General features: G+C 42.5%; 1 protein-coding gene across 1 annotated transcript in view; it reads right to left on the bottom strand.

Annotated features, from left to right (window-relative positions):
• Nucleotides 1-8,342: 8,342 nt before the first annotated feature.
• The window catches only part of LRRC74A (leucine rich repeat containing 74A), a gene marked incomplete at its 5' end in the record, with an annotated part of 30,218 nt that continues 20,521 nt past the window's right edge, over nucleotides 8,343-18,039 (bottom strand). Inside the window, 4 exons of the mRNA XM_081942020.1 lie at nucleotides 8,343-8,601; nucleotides 8,916-9,001; nucleotides 12,999-13,106; nucleotides 16,356-16,499. Coding sequence (XP_081798146.1) covers nucleotides 8,514-8,601; nucleotides 8,916-9,001; nucleotides 12,999-13,106; nucleotides 16,356-16,499 — 426 coding nt within the window. The 3' untranslated portion in view covers nucleotides 8,343-8,513. The remainder of the gene's footprint in view (nucleotides 8,602-8,915; nucleotides 9,002-12,998; nucleotides 13,107-16,355; nucleotides 16,500-18,039) is intronic.

Genomic DNA, 18,039 nt, shown 5'->3' on the forward strand with positions numbered 1-18,039 from the left:
TGTCCTGGTCGCTCCATTCCATCCGGCCTCCAATGGTCAGGCAGAGAGAATGGTGAGATCTGCAAAAGAGGCCCTATCCAGGATGGGCCCGGGAGATTGGCAAACACGGGTTGATCATTATCTCTTAATTCAACACATCACACCAAGTGCTACTACAGGGAGAAGCCCCTCTGAGCTTCTCATGGGTCACCGGCTAAGGTCCCACTTAGACCCGCTACACCCAAACTATCATCGCCCCCAGACTCCACAAGCAAAATTCAGAACTTTAACGTAGGGGATTCAGTTTATGCCCACAACTACGCCAGGGGAACTCTGTGGATTCCTGCCACAGTGATAGGCATCACCGGGCCTCGCTCTTATCTCGTAGAGCATGAGGACGGTCGGAATTGGAGAAGGCATGTTGACCAACTCTGTGGCCGCCTCTCCAACTCCACTCTTAGGCAGCCAGAGGTAACTCCTGCATGAGTTAGCCAAAGCCCTACCCAAAAGGAGCAAGAGGTCACTCCTTCCACAGCCAACTCAAACCCGAAGACACCGGGATACTTAGCTACTTGTGTTACAGGCCCGCAGCGAGCTCTGAGCGAACCGGCTCTGGAAGCTCCAGCCGCAGCCTGTGAAGGATTCCAGGAGCTTCTACCAAGCGAAGCTGCAGAGCCAACAGGTCCGTCCAACCTGTCCGAAGGACACCCTCCAACTGAACTGCGCAAGTCTGGCAGAGCTACCAAAAAGCCCTCCTACCTGATTGATTACGTTACCAGTTGGATGATCCCATCTAAGAGGGGAGGTGTGTTAGATACTAGCAACTGTTACAGTGGTTTCCACCTAGGTCCTCTGTTCCAGCGGGTTACAGAGGTTTAATCTCATTGGTCGAAGGGTCTGACAGCTCCCTATAAAAGGGCTGCTGTCAGACTGAACCTTCGCTGGATTGTACATACTTGTTCTGTTGCAATAAAGAGCTGTTGTTGCCTAAACCTGAGTGTGCCTTTCCATTACCCGATCTAACACCAACTGTCTAGATGGCTCCATTCATAAGCAAAGCAAACACTGCCTGCAGAAGTCCATTCAAGAAAGGATATTTAAAAACCCCTGATAGCAAAGTTTGACAGCTAACAACAGCCATGCCAAGCAGCTGCTCACCCAAAATCCAATACGGGACATAAGCCATCAGCCACAATGGGAATTTCCCAACACCCTCTTTAAAAACACCAAACACATATTCACACATATCACAAACTTCAAAAACATAGAACTATATAAGAACCCTTCCGCTCACTCAGTTAGTTGTTCAGCTGACCCAGAACTTCACACTGTTTTTGTGTGTGGTTCTGTTCTGTTCTTTCCAATCAGTCTCCAGCATCTCTCTTCCAACTTGGAACTGAATCAGATGGATTTTTTCCCAACATACCTTTTGTTATTCCTTCTCATAACAGTATGTTATGAGACCGAGTTCTGGTGATGACTGGTCTACTAGGAAACAGATGTAACATGGGCTTTATTTTTGGCTCCCTTTGAAACAAGAGCAACATACTTTCATGTAATAGCGCCCTAAAAAGTTGGCTTTTCCAGCAAGCCGGCCTGGCCTGTTAATTTTAATTTTAACTTATTTTAAATGTATTGTTTGTTTGTTTTTAAATTCGGTTTGTTTTTTGGGATATGGATTTAATCTTTTTTAACTTTGTGTGTGGATGTGTGTTTTTTAATGTTGTACGCCGCCCTGAGTCCTTTTGGAGAAGGGTGGCATATAAATCCAAATAAACTAAACCAACCAAACCAATAGAAGGGAAACAGCATGGAAACACTTAGCAGTTCTGCATGGCTACCACTCCGTAAAACCCAAACTCTATGTCAGAAATTCACCTGGGCTACACAGCAGAAAAGGAGAGACTTCCTGCAATGAAGCAGTGAAATGGAAAATTCTTCACCTGTCGTTACTAAGAATCGTCCCCAAAACTTAAAATAATTTTGAAAATGGTTTTATATCAATTCAAGGCTTTTTCTCACATGGACTCTAATCACAACAAATTGTGGCTATGCAAATCATAATTAAGAACATAGAATAGTTTAGATTTCCTTGACTTCTTTTATTTCCCATCTGTTCAGCACTCCTCTTCATACTGCATGATTATTCCAAAGTCTTCTCCATGGGGCGGCACTCTCTGAGCAATGGCTCAGTGTTTTGTCAAGAATCATTCTGGTTTAGCAGCTTTTTTAAAAGTATTGTTTATAATCTGGCTCAATTCAACCTACACACTGATGGAGTCAAAACTTGCAGCGGCCAAATACAAAATGTCTTTTGAGCTGTTGGTATATCCCAGTTGGAGTTCTGGCATAAAATAAGAGTTCAGGGTTTATATGGTTGGTCATGCGGAGCTGCTATCTGTTTCCAAGCTGTCCTTTCTATTATATGCAAAGGTGTCTTCTTTTTTTAACAGGGAGCTGAATATAAAACTCATACTGCATGCATTTCGCACTATGCAAGTTATCACAAGGGCTAAGTCTCTTGTGACATAATTAGGAAATTTCATGGTATAGTACAGTGATGGCTAACCTTTTTGTTGTTGCATGCCAAAAGCACCCACACATTTGCAACAGCGCATATGCGTGTGCCAGTGGTGGATTGCAGGCGGTACGCCCCAGTACAATCGTACCAGAGCCTGCCTGGAGCACTGGGTACCATTCTGGTATGGTACTCCGGAGGGCCCACCGGCCTGCCCGAGCTCCTTACCTATCCTTTAAGCCTTTGGCGCTTATACGCACATGCATGGTGTGTATGGCGCCTGCTTGATGCTCCAAGAAGCAGAGCATCATGAAGGCTTGTGGAGGCGTCGTCGCAGGCAGGTATGATGCATGCGCATGCAGTGCATGTTCATATGGGCGACGCTGGGCCCGTTCCAACCGTACCGGTTGGAATGGGATCCGGAACCCACCACTGGCGTGTGCCCACACCCATAATGCAATGCATGCATGATACCCCCGCACACCCCGTCCCCTGCGCATGTGCACATGACCCTGTTTGCCCCTTGCCCCCCTCCCGCCATGCATGCATGCATGACCTCCTGCACCCTGATTTGGGCCTAGCATGCCTCCCTAAAGCCATCTGGGACCAAAAATGGGACACGGAGGGAGTGCGCTGCCCCCGCCCCCACACATTCCCTGTCGCATCCGGAGGGAGAAAAACGGCCCTACTGGCAACCTGGAAGTCTGTTCTTGAACTTCCAGGTTGCCCGTAGGGCCATTTTTCTCCCTCCAGAGGCTTCAGGGGGGTGAAAAACGGCCCTATGGCCACCCGGAAGTCAGAAAATGGGTCGTTTCCTGCCTCTGGAAGGCCTAGGGAGGGCGAAGGAGGCCGTTTTCGCCCTTCCCAGGCTCCTAGAAAGCCCCTGGAGACTGGGGAGGGCTTAAAATGGGTTCACTGTACCAACATGCGCAAAAGCGGAGGGGCATGGGGGGCATGTACACATGCATGGGGGGAGGACACACATGCCCACACCACCACCACCCCGTGTTCCCCCCCGCTTTTGGCACATGATGGCAAAAAGGTTCCCCACCACTGACCTATAGAGATGTATTTATAACACTAAATTGCTCATTGAAACCTAGACTTCCCATAATTATCCTCCTGTTCTGAGAAATATTTATTTTGATTTCCAATACCACTTCGATTTATTTCTGTGAAAATCTATTTTTCACCTACAGTCCTCATTCATGTTGTTGGAACTGGTGAGGCACAAAGGAGGTTCTTATATTAAAGTAGCAGCAAATTATAACATCGTATCCCAACAGATGAATGAATCACATCATTTTTCATTGAAGGAAGATCATACAAAGCTGCCTTCATAGTGACCCTTCCTCTTAGGATGCGCTTAGAATACCATACGGGTCTTTTGCTTGCAGAAATTCTTAGATCAAATTTTTCCACAGTGCTTCTAATTGAGCCCACATCTCACCAGCGTGCTAAATTTGAAGCTGCTATGTGAAGACTGGGATAGCCGCTCTATTTTCCTTGTTATTATTTTGGTGTGTGTTCTGAAATGAGACTTGATTCCTGGGCTACCTCTCATACAAATGGAGCTTCATGTGCACCCGCTGCCATGTGTGAAAGTGGAGCTGTGCATGTACACCCACTGCTTGCTTGGCCCTGTTCTGAACGGGCCACAGCCCAGTACCAGGCCACACCCGGGAGTTGGGGACCTTATATTAGACTGCATCTTGGGATTTTAGATTGAGGAAGGCTGGTTAATTTCCAATATCATTGCAAATGCATTTCATGACAATGATGGCCTTGGAGAATTTATTTTAAGGTTTAAGCCTTAATATAAAAAATGCAATGCGTTTTAAGCACATCCGTTACACTAGTGTATTTTGCAAGGTGTCTTGATTTTGCAGTTCCTTGTTAAATGTACAAACCTGTAACTAAATAATATATGGAAAGCTTCTGTCCAGAGACTCTTAAACTTTCCTAAACAGAATGATCAGGGTTGTTCACTAGTCACAACTGCTAAGAAGCTCTATGTGTAACGCCAATACAGTGGTGGGATTAACATTTTTTACTACCGGTTCTGTGGGCGTGGCTTTGTGGGCATGGTGTAGCTTTCTGGGCATGGCAGGGGAAGGTTACTGCAAAATCCCCATTCCCTCCCCACCCCACTAACCTGCTTTCCAGCTCCATTCTCTGTTCTGTCCTCTTCAGGGCAACAAAAGAAGATCAGCTGGGAGGTAGAAAGGGCGTGGCCAGTTTATTTGCCGGTTCTCCGAACTACTCAACATTTCCATTACCGGCTCTCCAGAACCTGTCAGAACTGGCTGAATACCACCTCTGCATCAATAATATATTTTTCTACCTCAGCTGTTTATTCCTATAAAGTAGCCCTTCCCCGACTTTGGAGCCAATTGATGATGATACCAGCCTTTCATTAATCTCTAGCCAATATGGCCTGGATTTCCAGGAGTTGAAATCCCCAGCACGCATAGGATGTAACTTTGACAACAGTTGTCTAAGTGCAACACCAGTACAGTCTGGACTCTGGAGTCAGCTTATGCGGTCTATACTGAGCATAAATCCAGAGGGAGAAACTCTATTGCAGAAAGCACACTCTTTAGGAGGTAAATGAACAGCTGTTCTGACAGAGGAGCACAATGAGGTCTGACATGGAAGAAAATATTAAGAGTGGGAGACCTGTTAACCTTTTGCAAGAGATTTCCACGGTAATTGCATTATTTTGTCCATTTCCCTTGATAACCAAAACCCAGAAGCTTTTGAAATGGAAAGAGGCACAGTATTCCCTTTCCATAAAAAAATGAATTAGCATCAATCAATCAATCAATCAATCAGTCAATCATCGTCAGTGCCATTTATTTCAGCAGCCAGTTTTCTACCATGGCTAACCAGCGATACCGAAAAACCTATCTGCTTTGGTTTCCCACAATTGTCATTCAGTTAACAAACTAATATAAAATAACAAAAAGAAAAGAAAAAGAAATCAAAGAGAATACTAAAAATGGAAGAAAGGAATAAAAAGTATAAGACAAATACAAAATACAGAAAAAAGTGCTTCTGATCTTTTTTGCAGCAGTTATAAATGCAATTATAAACTTACTTCTTAGTCTATGGTTATAACATGACTCTCTTCTTTCGATAATCTATCCTATCTAATCATCAAATCAAAAGTTTATTTTTTCTTTTTTTACCAGAAAGTCCATAAGAGGTTTCTAGTCAGCAATAAACATAGATATTAATCTTTCTCTGATGAAAAAAGTCAATTTATCCATCTCAGCAAATTCCATCATCTTCACCATATTGCTAAAATGCTAGTAGCCTTTAATACACTATTGCTCCAATGGCCATTATTGAAATACACAGGAACACTTCTATAAATGATCTAACTTTTTCTGGCAAATGTGCTATGTTTTAGCCATGTTTATAATCTTACTATTTGAAACTATCCCTGATAAAAAGCCCTTCTTTCTGTTTGAGGACCATGCCTTTATTTTCTTGAGATGATCTTTTTCCCTGGTTGGATCTAAGTTTCCCCACACTCTTTGCCCAATTATGTTTACATACAGGGATGGGTTCCCTCAGGGACTTCCGGGTCACTCGTGGACGTGCTATGTGGGCATGCTCAGTACAATAACAATTGTTCTGTGCATGCGCAGAAGCAAAAAACAAGATGGGGGTGCCTATGGCACCGCCCAGAGAACCGGTTCGGGCATGGCAGGTCTGGGTCGCTGCTGGTTCCAGCGACCCAGGCCTCCAAACCAGTTCAGCTGAACCGGCCCGAACCGGTAGGAACCCACCACTATTTACATACAATATAATTATTGGCTGCCATTTGACTTTCTGCCTAGATTCACACCAGTGGTGGGCTGCCAATATTTTTATTACTTATTTGGGCGCGCTCCTGCACATGCGCAGAAGCATCCAGGTGGGTGGGCGGAGCCTCCCACCGGCGCTATTACCAGTTCAGCCGATCCGGGAGCTGAACTGGGAGCAACCCACCTCTGATTCACACTCTTCTTGTGTGATATCTTGATGGAACAATAAACATATTTAGATTAGACAAATAGATATCTGGGGCTATGAATTCATCTACGTAGATGATTTTTGTATATTTTAACATTTGGCAAGCTTCAGAATATTTTACCACTATAATTCATGGGTAGTTACAATAGTAAAATATTATTTAGCTCTCATTTGAGCTTAACTATTGCCTCACAATATTTTTTCAAAAGAGAGCCCAGCACTATACAAATGAAACAAACCCTACCTCAATGTTTCACAGTAGGCATTAAAAAGAAGTTTGATGTTCTGGGATATTAATTGTTGAATTCATCATATTTTCTTTCTGCCTTTTTGCTCTAAAACCTGGAAAACCCAATCCTGATTGGATCATCTAGGAAAACCAAAAGATAATTCAATTGTCTGAAATAAGTGCAAAAGATGGACCTTTTGCGCTTTCTTTGTACTTTGTAATCAGCTGTTCTGCCAATGGAATAACAATTTATTCTGTAACTATGGAAACTTACTATGTAACCATGACAAGATATTTTCTGCTTCTGTGTTGGAATTATTGTTAAATTGACATACTATTTTTGCTGTGTATTTTCCTAAACATATTTTCCTATTATGGAAGATGTTTGTTTTGTACTGTTACTGGTACTTGAAGAATCTTTATTCTCAATACGTGATGTTTTGATAGCATACAGTATTAATTAAGAGGGGTAACAATGAAACTGAAAACAATATCCTGAAGCATAATTTGTAATTAAATACACATTAGTGTAGCATAACATGGAAATCCAGTAAATCTGTATTAAGAAAATTATGACTACCTAGTTTTCATATCTGTACTCCTTCCCTCCCTCCCTCCCTCCCTCCCTCCCTCCCTCCCTTCCTTCCTTCCGTAGGAAGTTAGCATCCACCCCTCTCCTAGGAAAATGAAATATTCTGGGAAATATTAAAAAGGCAGAATATTATATTTTCCCTAAAGAAAAAACATGTTTTTAAAGACATAAACTCTGAGCTTCAGCTCCCTGACCCCTCCCCCCCCCAAAATGGTGCGCCTGCCGTTGCCCCATTTTTGGTCCCAGGAGGCTTCAGGGAGGCCTGCTAGGCCCAAAATGGGAGCGCAGAGGGGTCGCACGCATGCACAGGGGGAAAGGGAGCGCAGGGAGTCATGCATACATGAACAGAGGCGAAAGGCATTGCATTATAGGTGTGGGCACACACATGTATGCTGTCACGCATGCATGTGCGATTTCAGCACGCAAGGAGAAAAAGGATAGTCATCATTGAGCTAGGTAAATGAAGGTACCACAATATTCCATCTTCCTGAATCCATTAAAACTACAGTGGAGTGCTGTGTGAGAAAGTATATGTGTTCACATTTGGAGGAATGTTTGTGATACTGATCCCTATCTTTAATACCATAAACTTTATGACCTAAAACATCCTTCCCCAAGCCTGGTCCACAATATCCTCCTGGCAAGACCATGATGTCTTGGCATTGTGGGAATTGAAACCCAACGTATCTTAATTTCATCACTCTGAGAAAGAAAAGAAAAGTCTCTTTCCAGTAAAGTTCATCACCTATTAACTTCATAGAGACATCCATGTTATTTTCTTGGCAACAAAAAGGAGCGGGATGCCAAGGATGTTTCTACTTCTCAGTCGAGCCATGTTGGTCTCCCATTCAATCGTTGCAGCTCTGAGCCTGCTTCACATTCTGAAATGAGATGAGATTGACTGGCATCTCTAGATGAGTTGGTCAACATTTTCTAAGACTTGACTATGGCCTGCTCTTGCTCTCTTGCCTTTTTGACTGCCCTTCACAAATACCATTCATTATACATTCCTCTTTTGGATGTAAAGAAATCAGCTTCTACTACAATACATTTTATTGTTTTATTGTTTAAACTTAAGGTCTGTGGATATTCAATTGCCTCCCTACCTCCAGCACTTATTACTCAGCCCAAAGCATATTTCTTAGCTTCCTGCCAGTACTCATCTTTTAGGACTATTTTTCAGCTTCATCATTCTCTTCCTCCTCCTCTTCATTGCCATTTTCCTTGGGTTTCTTGACTGGCTCCTCAACTCTATAGTGACTAAATTGAAAATGAAGAAAAAACAGTATGGTTAATAGTAAAGTAACTTTGCTGAACTTTTCTCCCTTTTCTTTTACTTTTCCAAGTTCCTTAGGATGCTGAAAAGGACTAAATGCCCAGAAGGCTTGAAAATATCGAATCCTAACTCACAATTACAAAGATCCATTGCCCTATACAGTACATTGAGTCTGGGGCACATCAACACAAATGGTCAATAAGATCACAAACAATGCTTCCATCGGTATGTAAGTCTCCCTCCTTCTCTTTTAAAAATAAAAATAAAAATGTTTAATCTAATAGCATATAGCAGTCACCTGTAGTCCACGTAGCCTGTTCTGTTGGGGTCCAATTTGCGCACCAAGTCTACAACTTGCAGCCGTTTCAGGGGGATCTTTGATTGCTTGAGACACAAGAATATAATTATTGCATAGATCTTGGCTATCGTTACAATGGGCAGCAGCCCTTGGATGACCTTGAGTGGTCCATCAATTGAAGCAGGATCACATCTGGTTATAAGGGGAACCATTGTGAAAAACTACAATTGTAGGTTAGACTGGGAAGTTGAAATACAACCTGGAAAAAAGACAGTGATCAACTAATTCAGTTCCACTGCTAAAATGTTGTAGTCATTAGGAGCAGAGTTCCCTTTGAGAAGCCTCAAAAGGTGGAAATATCTAGCCCGTGATGGCAAACCTATGGCACGCAAACCACAGTTGGCACACAGAGCCCACTCTGTGGGCACCTGAGCCGTCGCCCCAGCTCAGCTCCACTGCACATGTGTGCATGTCTCCCGCCAGCTAGCTGGTTTTTGGGTCTCTGCCGCACATGTGAGGGGGCAGGGGGCATGCGGGAGACACACATGCATGCGTGGGACACATAGGAGGTGTCACGCATGCATTGCATTATGGGTATATGTGAAGTTTCGGAACGCAGCAACAAAAAGGTTAGCCATCACTGACCTTTTACAGAGTATAAGACACACCTTTTTCACCCTCAAAAAAGAGGGTGAATACAGCATTTGTGGCCTAACGAATCCCACCCCCTTTGAAAAAATGGATGTGCAGAGGGATTGGGAGGCTTGCAAAGTGCTCCTGGGGTCTGGGGAGGGCAAAAATGAACAAAAAACCAGTCATTTTTGCTCATTTTTGCCTCCCCCAGCCCCAGGAGCACTCTACAAGCCCCCCAAAGCCTCTGTATGCCTTTCTTTTTTTTGCAAAAAATGACCCATTTTTGCAAAAAAACAGACCATTTTTTGCTCGTTTTTGACCCCTCCCCCCAGCCCCCCAGGAGCACTCTACAAACCGTCCAAAGCTCTGCAGGCCCCACCCTCCATTTTTGTTTGCAAAAGACGAGGTGTGCAGAGGGTTTGGGTGGCATGCAGAGTGCAAAAACTTTTTTTAAAAAATTACCTCTTCAAAATCATGGCACGTCTTATACTCTGGTGCGCCTTATAGTCCGAAAAATACAGTAAGTAAAGTAAAGTGAAGGTTGAAGTAAATGTGGCCAGATCTGAATAGTACTTGGAGGGAGATCTAAGTACTACTCAAGAGATGTAAGTTAGACTTGGAAATTTTAAAACTTCCCAGAAGAAAGCAAAGGCAACAAACATACTAATACATCTTTCTCCTCCTATTTTCCGCACAATAACAACATCTTAGACTGATAGCAGTTTGGGGTGGAAGTATTTTTTTGCAATAATAATTTTCATCCAGACTCCTTACAACAGAAGGCAGAAAGCCCAATCCTACTCATATTAGATCCTGCATTTCCTTACCAATATCCATAATTGAATTGGACATTCCATTTTAGCTCTCAATCTCAGTTTTAGCCACTACCAAGTAATATGTTAGCTGTTAGCACATTACTCTATGAGCTGTAGCTCTATTTCTATCCGTCTTTTTAAAAGTTCTCATAAATCCACCATGTTTGTAATGAAATTGTGGGAACAGATTCATCTTTACAGATTTCACTTCTTTCCTCACTGCATTTTTTCTTTCCCGTGTAAGCCACAAAAACTGAGCAAGCTGGGCAGCCGTAGAAATTGAATGAATGAATGTTTTTCGGTGTCATCAGCATAAGGGAGAAAAGTCTATATCGATAGTACCTATCATGAAGACAGTTTGTAAAATCTTAAATGTAGCATACATGTAGGAAACTTCTTTTTCAACGCACACCTTTACCCTATGAAGTTGAAAATGTCTGTTTATTGAAGGCATTTTGCTTTGAGACTTTTTGGCAAATATCAATATTTACTGAGTTTCACATTTACTTTGGCACACTGTAGTTAGTGAGGAAGGTGTTCTTGACAGAAATATGCAAGTTTTGTTGCCAAGGCAACAAGAAGTAAAATATTTGTTGAGCCCAGGATGTCCTCACAACATCTGGACTTGCAAGCATTTGTTATACTAGCTAAACTCAATCAAAGTAGTTTTAGCCTTCTGGTGGAGTTGATTTCCTGGTCTAGTCTACCTAATGCAGCCGACATAAATCTTTTTCTGTGAGACGTATTTGGGCAACATGGGCCACTCAATTAATGTACTGCTTAGAATCTTGGCATTCATATCCCCATCAAAGATGGGTAACAAAAGGCAACTAAGTCCTATATTTCCTTGAGGACTTTAGGGGCCCCTCAGAATCTTTAAAATTCATGCCACCAACATCTCACCAGTGTTAAATAAAAATGATGTGATTTTCCTCTTTCTCTCTAGGAAAAACACAGCTATAATAGAACTAAGGTAAGAAGCTTTTCTTAATTATTTTCTGTCAGAGTCCGCACAGCGTGACTACTATTTTGAGACAATCCAGGAGCAAAATACAGTACACAGAGGATTTGTCTTTCGAACAGTGTTTTATATACAAGACTTATATCAGAGGTGGTATTCAGTAGGTTCTGACCAGTTCTGGAGAACTGGTAGTGGAAATTTTGAGTAGTTCAGAGAACCGGTAAATATCACCTCTGACTGGCCCCAACCCCATCTATTCTCTGCCTCCCTAGTCCCAGCTGATCGGGAGGAAATGAGGCTTTTGCAGTAACTTTCCCTTGGAGTGGGGTCGGAATGGAGATTTTACAGCATCCTTCCCCTGCCACACCCACCAAGCCATGCCATGCCCATCAAGCCACGCCCACAGAACCGGTAGTAAAAAAGTTTGAATCCCACCACTGACTTATATATACATACATGCACATGTTAGGCGAATACCAGGCTAGCAAGCAATCTTCAACTCTACACAGGGAACCACAATGGAGATAAAACATGAGAAGAGAGAGATACAGGAGGAGAGAGAGAGAGAGACGCCCTCACATGGCCTCCCTTATATATACAGCTTCTTAAAGTGGCAGTAGCCCTGTTGACTCATCCTCATGTCATCATCTCGGTTTACAGCCTTACAGCAGCTGTCAGCTATTAAATCGTCATTACCCTGACGTTTTCCTTTTTAAAAAAAACTTCCTCACTCCTCTAATGGAGAAAAGGACCAACTGTTCCAGCCCTCTTCATACTCATGCCATCTGTGGCCTCTGACCCTTGGCCAACAAAAAATTTGGAGATAGGGAAGGGAGTGCAGATTCTGACCACAAAACAATAAAATAGCCTTTTCTGATCATCAGTATAATTTTATATCTAGTTGTTTATTTATTTAACTTGTATCCTGACTTTATTATTATTAATACAAATAACTCAGTGTGGCAAACATATCCAGCACTTTCTTCTCTCATTTTCAACAACAACCCTGTGAGGTGGGCCGGGCTAAGAGAGAGAGACTGGACCAAAGTCACTCCCCTGGCTTTCGTGGACAGGGCAGGACTTGAACTCACTTTCTAGCCTGATGACTTAACCCTAGACCAATGATGGCGAACAGAAATGTCACGTGTGCTCATTGGGGTCACACTCCGGAAAAGCGGAACTTCCGGATCCTAGTGCACATGTGTGCCTGACGATCAGCTGCCTGGAGTGCATGCACAGGCTGGTTTTCAGCACTGCTGCAAAAATGAAGGGATTATGCTCTGGAAAAGCCGAACATTTGGGTTCTAGCCTGACAATCAGCTGGCCGGTGCACATATGTACACTGGTTTTCAGCAATGCCGTGTGCACAAAGGACAGCTGATCATCGCATGTACATGCATGCCAGAAACCCGGAAAACAGGCAAGGCTGTGCATGCCGGGTGACATGGCTTCACGGGCCACTTTGGGCACATGTGCCACAGCTTCACCATCATGGCCCTAAACCAAGCTGGCTCTCTGCTTCATGCTTTTTTATCTGTCTTGGTTTTTCAGATGCAGATGAGTTGAGAGTTGCAGTGGTAAAAAGCTGGAACACTCTTAATGAATGTAAAATTCCCAGGGATCTTTTGGGGTTAACCGTAAAAGTTAAACGAATTCTACATTTTGAGACATTACCTGCATCATGGCTCTTCGAAACTCTGCCACGGGAATTTTCATATCACCATATTTATCCATACTCTTAAAAAAGTCCCAAGGCTTTAGTTTGTTGATATCTAAATAGACCTGGGGATAAAAGAGAAAAAAAAATGAAGAAGTGAATGAGACCGCTAGTTCAGTATTTTAAACCACTTCCCTCAGGGTGGCATCAAGTGTCTTTGGGTAAATGTGCCACAACATCTGATTCTGCAGTTCTAAGATAAAGGCTAAGTTTTCTGTTGCTGAAAACTCAACCTGCATGCCCTGGATAGGGATCTTTGATGAGGCTGTTGTGAATTTTTCTGCTTTCTAACTATTAATACTTAAGCAGTCATTAAACCTTGTCCACTTTTCATTTCAGAAAATATAACATTACTTTAAATGTTATAAATGTTATAACTATAATTTCCTCTTTACAACTGAATCACTTCCCTTAAGGCAAACTCATGGTCTCCAAGCTTTCTCTTAGTTTTAATGCTTCTTCACTCTGATCCTGCCATTCTGGAACAGCCGGCTGCAGGCTCAGTAACCTCATTATGCTGCTTAAGGAATGGTTCTCCTGAGGGACTTCTTCAAATGGGCACCTCTCTTTTTGGTAGCACATTCATCAGATTTCTACTCTCATTGCGAATCTCTTTCTTTAGATCACAACTGGCAATAAGTGGCCAAGGATGACTGGACTGTGACTTCCACCGTCCATCAAAAGAAGCCATTTGGCTTGGATTAATGAGAACTGAAACTGAACCACGGCTGGAGAGTCATGCAGGTAATCCTTGCTTAGCGACCACAATTTGGACAGCAGCTCAGTCATTTATCAAAGCTATTGCTAAGTGAAACATCACGATTCTACAATCTTACTTCAGCTTCTCTTTGCTTCACATACTTGTGAAGACTAAGTTCAAAGACTGGTTGCAGTTTTCATCATTGTTATAACTATAATTGACCGTACAAGGCAGTCACTAAATGAGGAGTACCTGCACATCTATGTGCTATACAGCCGATTATTTACAGTACCAAGTGGGTAACATGATGCTGTGTCTTTGTTGTGGTTTGGCAGAACACAATGGAAAGGCTTCTACTATCTTCCCAGGTGAAAATGTAATTATTAGTTGATTGGAATAGTTATTTAAAGCTAAATATGTTTAACGTTCATAGTGCTGGCACTTTTGGTACATAATGCTTTATTTAGAGAATTCTATCTGGGGGATCCTTGGTTGTCTTCTTGCTGACGTTTCATTACTCCAAACTAGTTAACATAGTTAAAACACCTTATTTTGGGGTAATTTTTAAGGGTAATTTTAATTTATATTTGAATTTTAATCTATTGTACAGTGTATAACCTACCTCCTCTGTCTATTTATGTATATCTACCTATATTTTTGTATTTCATTATTTTAATACGTCTGTACACAGCCCCAAGTCCTGTTTAGGAAAGGGTGCGGTCTATAAATTAAAGATTATTATTATTATTATTATTATTATTATTATTATTATTATTATTATTATTATTATTATTATTATTATTATTATTATTAACATCATCGATGCACTGATGATGTTACCTAGTTTGGGTAGTGAAACGTCTGCAAAAAAACAACCAAGCTCAGAGAGCACCAAGGACCTCGTTTCAACCCTGAGCTGCAAATATTCTCCTTTATTAGTAATTCTAGCTACCCGTTTCCTGCCTTACATGTAGCTTTGAAACATGCTAGTTCAGCAGGCAATTGGGGAGCACATCAGAGGGAAAATAATGAAAGCAGTGTCACAACATCATGACATAAGTTTTGCCTCTTTCATTTGTACATTGTGACATTCCACATCCTTGTGGAAATGGCAGAACCTGCATCATAACAGCAATGCTGCTTTTAAATAAATAAAACATTCAGATCCTACAGATCTAACATCCTGGTTATTGCTCCATCAGGGACGTTTCCAGCTTTTCCATTTAATATAATACGTTTTTATTTTAATACAATACAGTTGAGTTTGCTGACTTGGGTAATATAATTATGATGGGCTTTATTAATGCTGTAATGTCTATGGGGGAGTCTGGCAACCAGCCAACAAGGCTAGTCTCTATAGAGAGGCTATCAAAGCAGTAGGAAGAAGTTTCTCTGATCTGTTAAAAAACATATTTGAATGGATCGCAAAAATTTAGAATAGAGTAGACCCTTTCATTTCAGCTATTGATCCATATGCCACACAGAAATTAGGCCCAGGCAAAAGAATTTGGCCTTCACTAATTTGGAGGGAGCTGAGGTACTTACCAAGAAGTGTTCAGAACGTTTGAGATAAAGCTTAATATTCTCAAAAACCTGGCAAATTCTAACATAATTCTGAAGGCATGTCTGTTGCTATGAGCGTAACTGTGTGAACATCTATGCAGGGCTGGGCTGCTACAGCTTCGCCTGGGTTTGGGAGAATCTGTAGCTAACGTTACGGCCGGTTCAGAGAACCTCCAAATCCCATCTCTGGCTGGCCCTGCCCACTCCTCCCCACCCCCAGGTGTCTCCATGTGGCCCATTTTGGATGTGAGGTAAGTGCAGGGCACACACGGAGGCTCGGGGAGGGGGAAAAACAGGCCTCCAGGAAGGCCTCCGGACCCCAGGGGAGGAAGTTTTCATCCTCCCAGAGGCTCGAGTAAAGTCTCTGGAGCCTGGGGAAGGTGAAAACACCCTCCCCCGTGGTGCAGGAGGCTGAATAGGCCATGCCTATCATGGCCACGACCACCCAGCAACCTGGCAGAGAACCCGTTGCAGAAATTTTTGAAGCCAACCCCTGCATACATGTGCATGGAAGTTATTGTGGTATAATGGTTAAGGTTCTTAAGCTGGTCAGGAGTGAGGAAATTCAGGTTCATGTCTTCCCTTAAGCATAAAGGACAGCTGAGTGACTTTGGGCCAGTCACACTCTAGCAACCTGGGAAATTTCAAAGCAACTGTCTACCAACCCATACTGACCCTCCATGAATGATTACGGTCCATAACCTTCAAGGAAGAGGCCTTATCCTGCAGTAGTTGATTCAGGTTGCACTCAAGGACGAAATATCCGGTGATTAATAAAGGCCGAACAGATTTTTAAAACTATGCATTCATTTTTAACACTTGATTCCAAACCCTGGAGCAATTTGCAGATAATTTACTACTGTGTCTTTCATTAATGCAAGGTTTGAATGGCAAAACATTAATCTGGGCACATTGCAGACGGAAAGGGGGATTGGCCATAGCGTCGTCGAAGTTTTGCATTATTGGAGGACATGAGAGCTCAAGAAAGACCCAATATTCTGAGTAGAAGCCTAAAACATATCTCAGGTAAGGGACTGACTGTTACATTTACCTGAATCAGCTTCATAGCATCTATCTGATACTCGGTTTTCCGCACAACATGACCTCCAATTCCTCCATAGATGATATCTAGTTCAGGACGTACTTCGCAGACATGATCTAACAGCCTGATGAAGCCTTCATTTACAAGCACATTCTAAAAATAGAGCCAAGAGCAGGATAACAAGGTTTTGGGGTTAGAAATAAAGGATGCCTTCTCCCACTTTTAGTTCCCATAAGAAATTAGCCCCTGAAACCATTTCAATGAGTCATTCTAAGTACAGTTGGATGGCTATGTCACTAAGCTACCCTCCAATTCTCTCTCTCTCTCTCTCTCTCTCTCTCTCTCTCTCTCTCTCTCTCTCTCTCTCTCTCTCTCTCTCACACACACACACACACACACACACACACACACACACACACACACTTTTCCACTGTTGGCCAGCAAACAGTGATATCCTTACAGTAGCACTTGGGGGAGAAAAGGAAGATTCCCAGTTTCATTTTTTCCCACCAACCATTCATCCTCTGTCAGGAAAAACAAGCAGCAACCACTTCCTTTAAGATGTGGCAGGACACGATCATAAAAGCATATGGAAGAACCTGCTGCTTTGGAGTAACCACTTTTGAAGGTGCCTAAGTGGCAGGTTGTATGTGTAGAAGGAAGGAATGCTCTGAACAAAAGTTTAGCAGTTTTCTGAAAGAACACTAAATTTATATCTTAAAATAGTCTGACTCACCAGCCACAAAGAATAGCATAGCATAGCATAGCATAGCATAGCATAGAATAGAATAGAATAGAATAGAATAGAATAGAATGAGCTGGAAGGGGCATAGCTGGCTGGGGAATTCTGGGAGTTGAAGTCCACAGGACTTAAAGTCGCCAAGTTTGAGAAACACTGGTCTAGAGTCTAGACTCTTCTTTTAAAAAATCCAGTGTTGGAGTGCCCAGGATTTCTGGAGGCAAGCTTTTCCACTGGAGAGAGGGCAGGCACTCTCACCTCAACTTGTGTTCCTCTGCCATGCCTCTGACCCACTGACTGGCTTCTTTTTGGACACCAGTAGGCAAAATAGCACAGCCTACATCCCTTCGTAATCAAAGCAAATTTATAAAGCAGAGTTACAGCAAACCCCTTACCGCCCACCATGAGCGCTGGAACTCCCACTAGTGGGCAGTAGGGACCAGGTTGGCTAGCACTGCTCTAGACACTTTAGTGCAGAGTAGAACTGCCTTCTCTTCAGAGAATACCAATTCTGTTTTCTAAATAACAATATAAACACATCTAATGCTCTTTCAAAAAAGCATTCTATGCATGCCTCCATGGAGCCTGGGTAAGATCTGACAAATGTTTCAGAAAAAGGCAGTAGAAGCCAGGGATCTGGTTGATCCTGCAGTCAAACCCAAAATGGCACAGGAGAAGGAGCATGTCTATAACAGAGGCCAATACAGATTGTAGAGATCCTATTCCTACTCACATTGCTAGTCAATTATCTATGAATCATCCTCAATCAAGTAGATGGCATTAACTCTGCCAGAATAGGGCACATCCTTCTTTAAAGGCAGAAGTCAATTTAGAGCTTAAAGATGACCTTAAGGTAACATCTGAAGAATCGAGTTTATAAAAACAGTTACCATAATGTTCTTGGTACTGACAGGGAAACTTTAAGATGAACCATCTGACAGAACTCTAATTATT

This window comes from Natrix helvetica, assembly GCF_964273705.1.
Source record: "Natrix helvetica genome assembly, chromosome: 1".
In the NCBI taxonomy this organism is placed as follows: domain Eukaryota; kingdom Metazoa; phylum Chordata; class Lepidosauria; order Squamata; family Natricidae; genus Natrix; species Natrix helvetica.